Source organism: Sinocyclocheilus grahami, unplaced genomic scaffold, assembly GCF_001515645.1.
Source record: "Sinocyclocheilus grahami isolate Dianchi unplaced genomic scaffold, SAMN03320097.WGS_v1.1 scaffold358.1, whole genome shotgun sequence".
NCBI classification, from domain to species: Eukaryota; Metazoa; Chordata; class Actinopteri; order Cypriniformes; family Cyprinidae; genus Sinocyclocheilus; species Sinocyclocheilus grahami.
In genome coordinates this window covers 1,028,037-1,041,636 of record NW_015505537.1, presented here as the reverse complement: position 1 = coordinate 1,041,636, position 13,600 = coordinate 1,028,037, and the positions used below count along the sequence as shown (strand labels likewise).

General features: G+C 36.8%; 1 protein-coding gene across 1 annotated transcript; it reads right to left on the bottom strand.

Annotated features, from left to right (window-relative positions):
- Window positions 1-5,900: 5,900 nt before the first annotated feature.
- Window positions 5,901-12,388, bottom strand: LOC107548918 (lysophosphatidylcholine acyltransferase 2). Its single transcript, XM_016229791.1, has 13 exons — window positions 12,199-12,388; window positions 11,129-11,271; window positions 10,187-10,404; window positions 9,769-9,881; window positions 9,222-9,282; window positions 8,368-8,426; window positions 8,039-8,073; window positions 7,525-7,579; window positions 7,296-7,378; window positions 7,041-7,166; window positions 6,758-6,911; window positions 6,444-6,542; window positions 5,901-6,128 (listed from the first exon to the last, which is right to left on the bottom strand). The coding sequence occupies exons 1-13, from the start codon at window positions 12,307-12,309 to the stop codon at window positions 5,901-5,903; spliced, it is 1,485 nt and encodes a 494-aa protein (XP_016085277.1). The 5' UTR covers window positions 12,310-12,388.
- Between the last annotated feature and the right edge of the window lie 1,212 nt (window positions 12,389-13,600).

Here is a 13,600-nt window from a genome sequence, read left to right as displayed (position 1 = left end):
TCTAAAAGGCATGTTTACATAGAAAAACAATTAAACATTGTGCAGTGGAAATTAAATACATTTTAAAAAGGTGTTGCATTGGGAGTTACTAAGAAAAGGTATGTAGTGGGCCTAATCATCTGGCCATATATGATCTCAAATGTTGGGCCCCCATGTGGCGATTTAAAACAGATTTATGTCATATGAATCATCATCTTATTTTGGTGTGCATGATTTTAAGAATATGTTCAAATACACTGCTCACTTCCCGCCTATACAATTAGAAGGGTCAAATCTCCCCAAATTCCCTTCTTAATTCACACCCTGTAATTTGTCAAAAAGACAAGGAAATGTTTGATCCATCTCCCATCACTACTACAATTTATTTTTAAAGTCTGTTTTTATTCCCTCTTGAGATGCCTGTTTCTTCTCTCTTCTTCTACATAGATTCAATTAGTTGTTTTCTAAGAAGCAGTAAAAGCATTGTGTTCCACGTGTAATCTAATTCCACACCCGCTTTAGCCAAAGGCGACAATTTCTATTAGATATAGGCAATCAGTTCATCCCATTAAAGTCAATGAATGTCCCCTTAAAGCTCTCCAGCATTTCTTTTATGAAACCTTTACAGGCCTGTTTTTGTGCAGTTTTGTACATATTCTGGTTTAGATTAGATAACAAAAGTAAGGAGCAGGGTTTTAGAGGCTGATTTATATGTTCCTTAACACACATTCTTCCCCCAAAAGAGCTGGAATCTCTAATTTCTATTTCAGGATGTTGCCATACATGTGGGAAAGGGTGATGCTAAAGAAGGTCCCCTTTAGAGCAAAGCAACCTTTCCTTGAAGCATGAAGGATATTTGCAATGTTCTGCATCAATATTGCAATTAGTCAACATTTGACAGGAGTAAGCATTGGTATTCAGGGTAAAATTCAGAAATATTCTTTTTTTTTTATGCAGACAGTGCCAGGGCTCACAGTAAAATGTCACTTATTGCACCAAATAAGGACCTTGATGTCAAGACATTAGTATTCTTGAATTCCCCTAATTATGCCGTTTCCAGTTCTGTGGCTGATCAATATCTCGAATATGGGGTCATGTGTGTCATTCAGGACAAGACTGATGAGCTAGGATCAGTTTGGCCCTTTACGTTTTCTAATGATTGTATTTACATGTAGTTTGTATATAATCTTGGATCAATAAATCTGCTTTGCAGTGTTTTACAAAGCATACATTTGAACATTAAAAACATATTCACATTCACTGAGAGAAAATGTTTGATCAAAAGCAAAGGAGAAACATTCATTGCATTAATTATTAGTTTTTGACATTTGATTTTAAAAATATAAAAAAATAAAGAATTTTTTAACCTATAAAACCATCACTCTTCTGTGTATATCAGCATGAGATCAATGTTGATCCCATTGTTGACGTACATTTCTAGTTCACACTACAGTTGTGTTGTAAAAGATCTATAATTAAATGAGTTGCCAGACTTGTGGACAGTTGTTTTGAGACCCGCTTTTCCGAGTATCAGTTAAGTTATGAGTACATTTTTATTTTTATTTTTATTAAGACTGTAGACAAACAACAAAGGGTATATTATAACAAAGTATTGAGATGAAATTTTGTTATTGACCAAATACTTATTTTCGACCATAATTTGCAAATAAATTCTTTAAAAATCCTACAATGTGATTTTCTGGATTTTTTTTCTCATTTTGTCTCTCATAGTTGAGGTATACCTATGATGAAAATTACAGGCCTCTCTCATCTTTTTAAGTGGGAGAACTTGCACAATTGGTGGCTGACTAAATACTTTTTTTCCCCACTGTATAGGTTTGGGCAGAATGAACAGTACACTCACTACTATAAAACTACTCTTGCCTTCAAAACCCAACAGCACACAGCTTTCAATTTAACTAAATATCAATATTAATTGATCTGTGCGTCACAACTGTCATGACGGTTACACAAGTGAAGAACTTCCTTGTATCCAATTTCCTCAACATCAAAACTGAACTAGAACTGAATTTTCACTATATCATTAATAATATTATTCCTGTCACATTGTGATTCATTTAGTAATGCAGTTTAAATTTGTAAAATTACACAATATATAATTCTAATAAATTTCAAATAAATGCAGCTTTTCTGAACTTCTATACATCAAAGAACTGTGAAAAATTGTATCACGGTTTTCACAAAAATATTAAGCAGCACAACTGTTTTCAACTAAGATAGTAAGAAATATTTCTTGAAGACTGGAGTAATGAAAATGCTGAAAATTCAGCTCTGCCGTCACAAGAATGAATTACATTGTAAAATATATTAAAATAGAAAACTCTTATTTTACATTGCAATATTATCACAGTATTACTGTTTTTAATCTATTTGTGATCTAATAAACAGCCTTGGTGAGCATAAGAGACTTTTCAAAAACATAAAAAATTATTATTTTAAACAGTAGTATATATATTCAAAACAGTATAATGGAAATTTCTTAGCAAGAATAAGTTATTGACGCCCTTGTCACACAATCTCGAGGCCTTAACATCAGTGCACTTGGTACTATATTACATCATCTTTTTATGAACAACATACTACATGTCACACAAAAACAAGAACAGGTGTGGTGATGATATGCATGAAACTGAATGTTGTGCTTTGCTTATCCTGTCTGAGAGAATAGATTGAGTAAATGAGCATGAATTCATCCAGTGGTTGGCGCAAGGCTAAAGCATGTTTTATATGTGCTCTCACTAAGAGGAACTTTAAGATGCTTCTTGCCAAGGCCAGGAACTCCTGCTTTGTGGGCATGAATGATGGCTCGAAATTTAAAAAAAAGAGAGAGAGAAAGAAATGAAAACGACAAAACAGTGATTTAAAGCCCTGTTCTGACATTTTGACAAGGCAAATTATAGCTAAGGTCTAACGGAGAGGAAAGAAAAAGAAAAGATGCAGTATGCTGTCTCCTTCTAAGGGAAAAGTATTTGCTGTATACATTGTCTACACAGGCAATGGAGGTGAAGGGTCTGTGATTTGCAGCTATTTTGCAACCTGTCAATTAGCAGTGTAGCCTGTCGGCACTGACCTTTTCAGACGAGCCACCGATCAGCCCCCTCATCTATTCCAGCACAGACCGCCTAGCCAAAGCCCTAACAGCTAACTCTTGTTTGGTGTTGTGCAAATAAAACCTGATTACTTGAGCTGATTGTCCACAATTTGACTAGGCAGACTCACCTCAGGCTGAAATAAAAATTAATGCTGCAATATTGTGAGCAAAAGAAGGGAGAATGAGAGCAAGAAGGACAGACATGGAGAGAGCAAAATACGGAGAGAAAGAAACAGTAACAACAATGTGACTTATTTGATTCCCTGCAATCTCATCAATTGTGATTAAAATGAAATGCCCCCCTCATGTTTGAAAAGGTTAAAACAAATTGACGGTGGAAATCACAGCTGGTTATCAGACCGTGTGAAGACTTTAATGAAGTGAGTGTAATCCCATCCTTCATCCTGCTGTATCGGATGAGAGAGAACATTAGCTTCTCATAAGACATCATCATATCATCGTCCCTGACCTGCCCTCTGATGATATTATATTGACAAAAGCACTCTGTAAGTCACTCGCAGAGTACGCTTACTGATTGACTTGCTTTTGATATACTGCGGCTCAGCACAACAGAAGGTACATTACAGAAACCACTTAATGATGAACTTGTTTCTCCTTTACCAGCCTCCTTTATAATATTAAAAAGGACAGATATTTCCTCCTATGCTGATTACAAGACGCTGGCAGGCACTGTGTTTGACTTTATGCTAAATCAATGTAATTCTAAGACCCTGTTCTAAACGGTGGTCTGGTGGTCTTGCAATGACTGCCACATACATGTGTCCATGAAGTCCACGGGAACATAGGGGCTTCGTCCGTAAGCTGAAAACTAAGCTAGGAAGGCAATAAGGAAGGTCTGAATCCTATGATAGTGTCACATCCTGTCTACTGAGTTAACTTCATTTGCTTGATCTTTGAAGGCAGCATAGATGTATCCTTCACTGCTTATGATATTACTATTCTATGCGCTTGATTCTGTGACAGGGGAGCTAAAAAAATATAATGGTGTCTGAAAGTTGCGTTTGGTGGTTAGTTTGTGTAAATGTATATATTTTTGAACTTTGTGAACTACTGATTTCATTTATGGCAAGAAATTAGTATTGTCGTAAATAAATATACAATTAGTTATCACCAAAGCTCTCTCTATTTTTCTACTCACTAAAAAAATTATCATTAAAAAATTATGCTGTCTTAGAAGCCTGTCGTTTTGTGAGGTAACTACGTGCACAAATGCTGCCTGCGAAGTCATTGCCCGATAGGTCAGTGAGGCAACAGGTCAACTGCCTAAGCATTTGGATGCAGAGACAGGGTGTCTTATTTTGTAGAAAATGTACGATGTCAAATGGACCCTTTATGACAACTATGCGCCCTCAATGGAAAGTTTTCTGAGCCCGCATTGATGCGGACTATACTGCGGACTTCTACCTTACAGTCTATGTGATGTTATGTCATTAAAGTGTAAACTCTGATTGCAAGGGCTTATGCTGCTGGAAAAGGACTGAGTAACAGCACAGGAGGTGGTGAAACTTGACCTTTGACCTCAATTATTTGATATTTTATAATCACTTGTTGTGACTGCAGAAAAGTGACAAAGGGGATTTAAATTTTTTACGGACTATACTGCGGACTTCTACCTTACAGTCTATGTGATGTTATGTCATCAAAGTGTAAACTCTGATTGCAAGGGCTTATGCTGCTGGAAAAGGACTGAGTAACAGCACAGGAGGTGGTGAAACTTGACCTTTGACCTCAATTGTTTGATATTTTATAATCACAGAAAAGTGACAAAGGGGATTTACATTTTTTATTTTTTTTTTATTTTGTACACATGCATTCTGAAACTCATATCCACACTCAAGTATTATAAATGACCAGTCACCAGCATGATTCAACCTTAACAAATGATAGATTAAATAAATAGCCTTCACTTGAAAGTGTTCATGATTCTACACACAAATATTTTCCAAGTTATTTACATACACAGCATGGAATCATGTGCATTAAACATTTTAAACATTTATTGGGGAAAAACCCTGCTAATTCTTGCTTGCTGAATGCATGCAGCAGATAGCCCAAAGTCAAGGTTCAATTCAGACAAGTTAAATCGTGACATGAAATGACCTGTATTAAGGAATTTGGACTGTGATACTCCCTCGATCAGGGTTCCTCAAATCTTGCCCTGGAGGGCCAATGTGCTGCAGAGTTTAGCTTCAACCCTGATCAAACTCACCTGCCTGTGATTTACTAATGATCCTGAAGACACTGATTAGCATGCTCAGGTGTGTTTGATTAGGGTTAGAGCTAAACTCCGCAGCAAAGTGGATCTTGTGGGCCAGATTTGAGGATCCCTGCCCTAGATTGTCAAGTCAAGTTAAATCCATGGTTTAAAAGCAGCTTCACAGGAAAATATTGCTGTAACATCTGTAAACTCTTGCATTTCACGGAGTCCTCGCTGAGCAGTTGTATTTAAACCTTTATTGGAAACATTATGCCTAAATATATTTTCAAACCAATAAGATCAAGTTTAATAAAGATGATGTTAATATAATGCAATTCAGCATCAAGTAATTTGCTTAATACAACCTAAAAGATCAGCCAAAGTTGACATTGCAAATGTTAGGCCTGTGTGTAGTTCAGCTCAGTCTTACAAGCAACAATTTGGTTTCACAACTTGGAGAAAAAAAAATAAAAAAATTAACAGTTCCTGTGAATTGTGTGTTTATGTACAAATATATATATATATTAACATGACAGAACAGTTGGTTATAATAGCAGCAGTTCTAATGGTATGTTATTTGTTTGATACATTTCATACACCATGGTTAAAAAAGTATTCTCTGAATGATGGCACTTCTATCTTATCACTGTGGTAGATGCTACAGTTGGCATACAGACCATAAGTTATGTGTCCTGATCCATCTGTGTCAATTTCTTTGAAGAGGCTGTGGACATCAAGATCACATACTCCAAGAGCAGAACGTAGCAAACTGCTAAACTCCTCTTGTGTGATACAGTTGTCCTCATCAATGTCAAACAGCTGTAGAAAGAATTCACAAACACAACTAGACATCTATCGGCCTCATTTTTATATATACATATGAACACTTTTTGACAATAAATCACACAGTAGTAGTCCCCCGTAGTAATGTTCTACTGTTTGTAAACCACCTCAAGTTGTGAACAACCACTGACACTTCAGAACTAATATGGTTTACCCTCGTAACTACACCACACGAGGTCTTCTTTAAATCTTTATCAAATTAAATATTTTGATCTCTGCACAATCACATTCTGAGAATTCATCATGATATTTTTTTCAGAATAACATCAGTGCTATCTGTGATATCATTACCTTAAAAGCAGTCTGAATGACTTCCTCATTATTAGCTGGGCGGCACAGAACTGTGACACCAATGACATACTCTCTGAAATCAATAGTGCCATCGCCATTCTACAACAAACAGACCACACTGTGAATGCAATACAATGCAGTTTAATTCATCCAGTACCATTTAGATTTAAATTTGTTGTTTTTGAAATATGAAGACAATAAAACAGATTTTAAAGCAGATGTCAGAGTATTTCATACACTCAGCTTATTTTCTGGATCGAAGCGGTGCTCTTTTCCATATCTTTTTCCATGTGGTTAGTTATAGACATACTCACCCTGTCAAACAGACTGAAGAGCTCCTGTAGAGCTGGGCTGATGGGTAGTTTGAGAAAGCTGGCAAACTCCTCAATTGTGATCCTGCCGCCTTTGCAAGAACAGGCTATGTTGGCAAAACTCTCCAATTCCTTCTTCACACTGTCCCATTTTAATCTGAATTTGCAACAGAGATTTTAAGCTTAAACTACGATAAGCTTAAATGATGTGTCATGTGGGCTACCAGTCTCAAAACGTTTACTAATACCAAGGATATGTATTTTTGAATATTATATTGAGTCATACTCCAACTTCCTGCTGATCTTGGTAAACTCCACGAGACCTGCCTCCATAGGTAGGGTCAGTTCTCCAGCTGCAATCATCAGACGACAATCTTCGTAGGTGTGGTCTGTGACAGGCAGGCCCAGAGACCTAATAACAGAGTGAGAAATTGTGATACAGTCATTAACATTGAAATATCATATTGTGCACACATTGTAAACATCAATTAAAATAATATTATAAAGTATGGGAGAATAAATAGCAACAAGGCATGCTTACTCAGCCATCACAGCTCTCACTGACTGCGCAAACTTGATAGGACACTTTTTCTCCATCTCAGTAGGAATTTGAGGGGGCAGAAACTAAAACAAACACAATACATATATACGTAACTTTTTGGAGATTAGCTATATAGTGTGTGAGGTTAGGTTTGTCATTCATGTTTCTACATCAAAGGTGCAAAAAGCTGAGAATATTATCATGAAATACACAAATGTTTCTCACAGACCTCAACCTCCACTGCAGTATAGAGCTGACAGAGTGTGAGCAGCAGTAGTCTGGCCCTAAAACAGGAACTGGTGGTGAGGTTCCAAACCAACAGCATTTCAGGAAGCACTGCTCTCTTTATATGCATGACCGTGCAAATGCATTTCTTGTCTGACATACTACAAAAGGGTCTTAAAACCAAGCTTATCTAAGGAAGCAATCTACAACACTACACACGCAGAGATGTCTCAATGTGTAAGGAGGAAGATGAGAATTTAGTCAGACAGCACGCTGTTTTCCTTTTTTATTTGAATATAAAATGGATCTCTATTTGTCTTATCTTAAATGCCAATAAACCAACGAAACATCCTTTTTGGCTCACCAGAGTGTTTCTTGCAACATTATATGCAATCCTGGCATGTGATTCTGAATTATGACTTCTTTGTTGTATCAGTGATTGGAAAAGGCCTAATTGTGGAAGCATTTCATCAGCCGTGTAAATACGTTTGGCTTTGTTTATGTTTATTATTACTTACGATTTTGGGCCCTGCCATGTCCATGTGACTGTGTCCTGTAAATATTAAAAATACAAACTTTTGTAAGAATTCTTAAAGAGGTATGAACATTGAGCTATTCACACAAGCACATCAGACTGACAGACTTGCAGAGCCTTTAGTTTGCTAGGTGGCCTATGCATTTGTATGCTAATTTTATGGTCTACAATAGTGGCGTCTACTTGGTTATTTATGGATTTGCATTTTACATGTGTTTACAATTTTTGTGTTACTCTATTGTGTTTGCATTTGACACCACAATTTGAGGCATCATAACAACAGTATAGGACTTCTGTTGAATTGATACTAACCAACTTATTTGGGTATTTGATCAGAACAGGCTGTACTGGGACTCCTGGGACAAAGGCACCTATGGAGGTAAAGAGAATAGCACATAAGCCAGTTTCATTCATTCTCATTTCATTCCATTCATTCTCTTCGTACTTTGTAGCTACATTCATACCTCCTAAAACACAGCTCAGTACAACAGTTCCATCTGTTTTCTTTATGGATTCATATGCTTCAGTATGCAGTTAAATCCCTGTCTGACACTCCATTGATAATACCATGGCCTGCATATCAGGTCACAGCTATTTGACTGGTTCTCAAGTGGACAATCAATGATTATCAATGAAGCAAACTCTGTCCAAATGATATGACCTGAATATAGAAAGAAAAATCTATCGATCTTACATAATACAACAATAAATATCCCTCTGACCCGCTAAATTAATTAAGCCTACTGCAAACTACTGGATAATACTTATTCATAGACACAACACTCCCTCTCTTTTATGTGCTGCTGGTTTTGCTGGCTTCAGCAGACCTCATTCTACTTTCTTTAGTACACCAAAACAAACTGTAGGCTTTGGAAACCCCTAAAACCACAGTAGTTTCTTTTCCCCATCTCTTGTAAACATTTGCATTACGAAAATGAGTTTGATCTTTGAATCTGATAACGGACAAGATTTTCATATGGTGCAGTTCATACACAACCTTCATTATATACTTTATTATGGACTTTTGCTACAACACACTATATCTGTATCTTTACTGTATCTGTAACATCTCAACTAGACCTTAACAGTTCATCTGCATTATTATAGTGTCCATATTATAATTAACATTTCTACATAACAAACAAAAACAAGCTTAATCTGCTAACCTTGTTTAAAGGTAATGAGACATGATCTGTTCGTACATGTTCCTTCAGGAAAAATGAGTACCTAAAAAAGAAAATAACACTAGTGATATTTTCAGTGGTACCATAGCTATCATGGCGGCTTAATTTGGATGCAAATCACAGATCACAGTTTGCTTGATAAAAAAATATTTACTTCCTAATAATACAGTTGGTAAAACTAATTAAACATCCAGAATGTTGACACCGAACTTTCTTTAGGAACCGGACATCCTTTATTCTAGCTGAGGAAGTACAGGTCTAAGAGTAATTTCCTGCTTTCAAAAGCGGGAATACACTTAGTTTGTTACTCTGGTTTCACATTGTGAAATTCACAAGGTATATATTTTTTTAACCTTTCATTTTTTTTAACACGTTTTTATTTTTGACCGTTTTTAAGTCACATAAAAAAATTAAAATATAATTAAATACTGGAGTGACAAGTGAGGCAGCATAATCTTTCATGGATATTGTAATCAAGCAAATTTGTGGTTTTACAGACCTTTATGATGCTAGAAGTGGAGACACTCACCTGTGGCCAGTGTCCGCCTGACTTTGCTCTGCGCTCAATCTCAAGGATAGTGTTTCTACGAGAGTCTGGATCTTTGCGTGAAACAAGCACTGGCTGCACACAGCGCAAAAACCCTGGGGAACATAATATCGTCTTACCCATTGAAGAACAAGGGAATGATAAGTAATGCTAATAGTCAAAATAACACATGCAAAATTAACATCAATAATGGATATTTAACTTTGTTTTTTGGTCTGCCCTGGTTTAATTTTGGTTTGTTTCTTTGTGTTGACTGTGGTATTTGTTCACAACTTTGCAGTAACAGAAACCAAACTGATAAACAAAGCACACATATTCAAAGCTACTGGAACACATTATGAAACCATTTGGCATTCGATTTTGTTTTTGAGTAGACCGATATTGATGCAAATATCCATACTGCCAAAGACTGGTGCTTCCAAGGACTCTGAGCGGGATACAGTCGAGGGTAGACCAGCTTCAATACATACGATGGCATCAAAGAAAGAAGAGTGAGGGGCCACAGCTAGAATGGGGGCCTTTACACTGCTTGCCTGCTTCCCCTTCACCACCACCCTGAAGCCCATGCCGAAGAAATACAGCCGGCCTAGAAAGGTCATCACTCTTTTGTGCATGAACCTGCCCACAAACACACATACAAGCACACAAAACATGAGGAATCATACTGGGTAATGACATCAATTAGTCCACCATACTGACACTCATAAGCACAAAAAGCTTTCTTTAACGGCTTTGACACTGTGTCCTCATTGGTTGTCAGATCAGCATGTTGTTGCATCAGTTAAGAGAATAACCACATCCCTCCAACAGCCGCTCTACCTCCTACGCTAAGACTTAATTAATCTGATCCGTGTGGTCAGTCTGAGAAGAAATGAGTTACAGCTAAATTTGCAAGAAACCATGTGGCCTGTTTGACAGAGAAGCGTGAATTAAACAGAATGGAAGGGCTCTGTAATGCAGCAAATATGTGTAACTGCTGATATGCAAACCACAAATTTCACATTAACAACTCTCACATCTTATTATTAATACAGATGAAACAAACACACACAAACACACTCCCTTCCACCCCACCCCACCCCACCCACAAACATTTTTTAGCATGCAGCAAAAGGAACAAATAAGGAACTAAGACAAAATCAGAAAATGGTAAGAGGTAGCGCTATCTGTAAGGCCAAGGTTTAAGGTTTAATGTGCTAGCGGTCAAGTTTAGTTATTAGGCCAGGAGAATAAGTAGCTCAAAAAAGGTGCACCTAAAAAAGGTGTATTTTAGTCTTGCGCTGAATTGTAGCTGGTGGCGTGTACCTGTGTGTAACATGAGTGAACAGGGATCGGTATTTACCTTCTCCAGCCAGTCATGGGCTCCACTGCTCCTTTCAGAGACTGTCTGAATGTTATCATGACAGAAACTGGCCACATGACCATGAGAACGAGAAGCAAGAAAATGCCACGGAGAGGCACAAGGATGATTCCTAGAAGAAAACACTACACACAGACATGAGAAAAAATTGACACACACACACACACACACACACAATAAATGTCAAATATACCTTTTAAGAGAAAGGCTGTCATGGAATTGGTTTAAGGGGGAAAAATAATTATGTATTAAGCAAATTATAACAACCTCCAAGTGTAACATGAATAAAAAATTTTTTTTTAAAATGCAGCAGCATATTTCATGAATACAGAGACCTGTTTAACACATATAATAAACTATTATTTAACATACAAATAACCCAGCACAACTTCCATCATTGGCTGCAGGATGACTTAAGTATTATGTGGACATGTAATTAATTAAAAATTAATTAAACTACACGGTAATGCAGTCAAGACCTGTCTGGAAGTACTTTAGCCCTGTGTTTTTCTGAAAATAATTACACACCTTAAAACATTAATCAATCAATCAGATTCAAGCATTCAATAACCCCATAGTATTATTATTAATAATAATATATCATCTTATTACCCAATTTTACAACAAACATTTATAACAAAAATATGAATAACATTCTTTCTACCACATGTTGTGAACTGCGTAACTGCGTGATTTTCCTTATTACAAAAACGGTAACACTGTTTAAAATTGTAACATCAAAGAAGTAACATTATTTGAACACTTTCTGCAGCATGAAGGCAATTGTAATTATCATTTATTTACTAATCTGACAAATGAAACATTTTCTAAATGTGCTAATCCTGTTCCCTGTTCAACCATGTTCCCCAAGTTATTGTAAGAATAATCAAGACTAACGGAGGAAGTAAGAGAGATCATGCAATAAGATTAGAGGGAAACGAATCTTTAGGCAAATCACATTAAATGTGGATAAATGCATACGATGAAGAATCGAATGACTTAAGTGAAGAATAATATTGACAGGCATGTCATAAATTGAGAGCAGGACTCACTTTGATTTTCTCGGCTTTGGTTAACTTAAGGTCGTGCGTGAATGGGTTGATGACTGCGGGCAGCAGCAGGGAACGCTGTCTGGGCAGTGCGTACACTCTCTGCGGAGGCATCTTCACTCACCACAGCAGCGCTGCTCTTCATGTGTCCAAACGAAGAGCTTCCTCTTTACACACCAGAAGCACCACCTCACACATGACTCGAGCTCTAGCGGTCTGCGGATGTTTCACAATCAAGGGAGCTACCTAACTAGAATGCAATTTTTAATCATAGGCGCGTGCTGCAACTTTGGGCATCCCAGGAGTCCAGACGAGTTGGAGTCAAAGTCGAGTTTCTGTGTGTGCACTGGCTGCCTCGAAATGCGCTTATAATGTCCTGAAACGGTCTGTAACTAGGGAGCTTAGTTGGTTTTTGAGACAAAGCCTGTGTTTACACCCCACCTCTTACGGACATAATCCTATCCTATTAGCCATGTAGTAGCCACTCGGTGTTATAAAGTGACAGCTTAAAACAGTGGCGTCGCAAGCCCTAATGAAATCTCACTGATCATTGTTCAACGAGGGAGTACACGGTGCTGGGAAACATTTTTCTGACCATACTTCATTCCGTGATGTTCCGTTTAGGGATGGGTGGAGCGATCCTTAAGTATCGATACTTTCGATACTGATGTTGCCATCAAAACACATCACATCAAAATATAAAGTGCATTTTTAACCATTAATTGTATTTATTGATCAAGAAATTCGGTGCATAAAATAAGCTTCTAAGTGGAAAAATAGACTATATTAGCGAATAATTGTGTTGGATAGAACCACTTCTCCTGGAACACACGCAAATGCTGAAAGAACCGCTGCTGACACAGGGCTCAGAGTGCTTCTTCAAACAGGGCTGTTTCCCAAAAGCATCAGAAGCATAAGTAGATCTTAAGAAACCATTGCCACATTATTATATTACATAACGTTGTTACTATATATAACATTCATTCTGAAAAATGCATCATGGTTTCCACACAAATATGAAGCAGCAATAATAATAAATGTTTCTTGAGCAGCAAATTATATTAGAATGATTTCTGAAGGATCATGTGACACTGAAGACTGGAGTAATGATGCTGAAAATTATTAAAAAAAAATATTAAAATAAAAAAAATATTACAAAATATTACTGACCCCAAACTTTTGTGTACATGTAATATGTATTTTAAATTGGCTAGTTTGTGCAAGTAAACTTATTAAACTGGTTGATAAAAGTTCAAATGGATTGTGCTATGTTCTGTAATTGCTGTTTTATAAAGAAATATGCTAAAGTTTCACCTTTAGGGGTACAACAGCCTGGCAGCCTTTTACAAAAATTAACCATGGTTTTATTACAGTAACACAGTATTTGTAGTAAAACTGCAGTAAC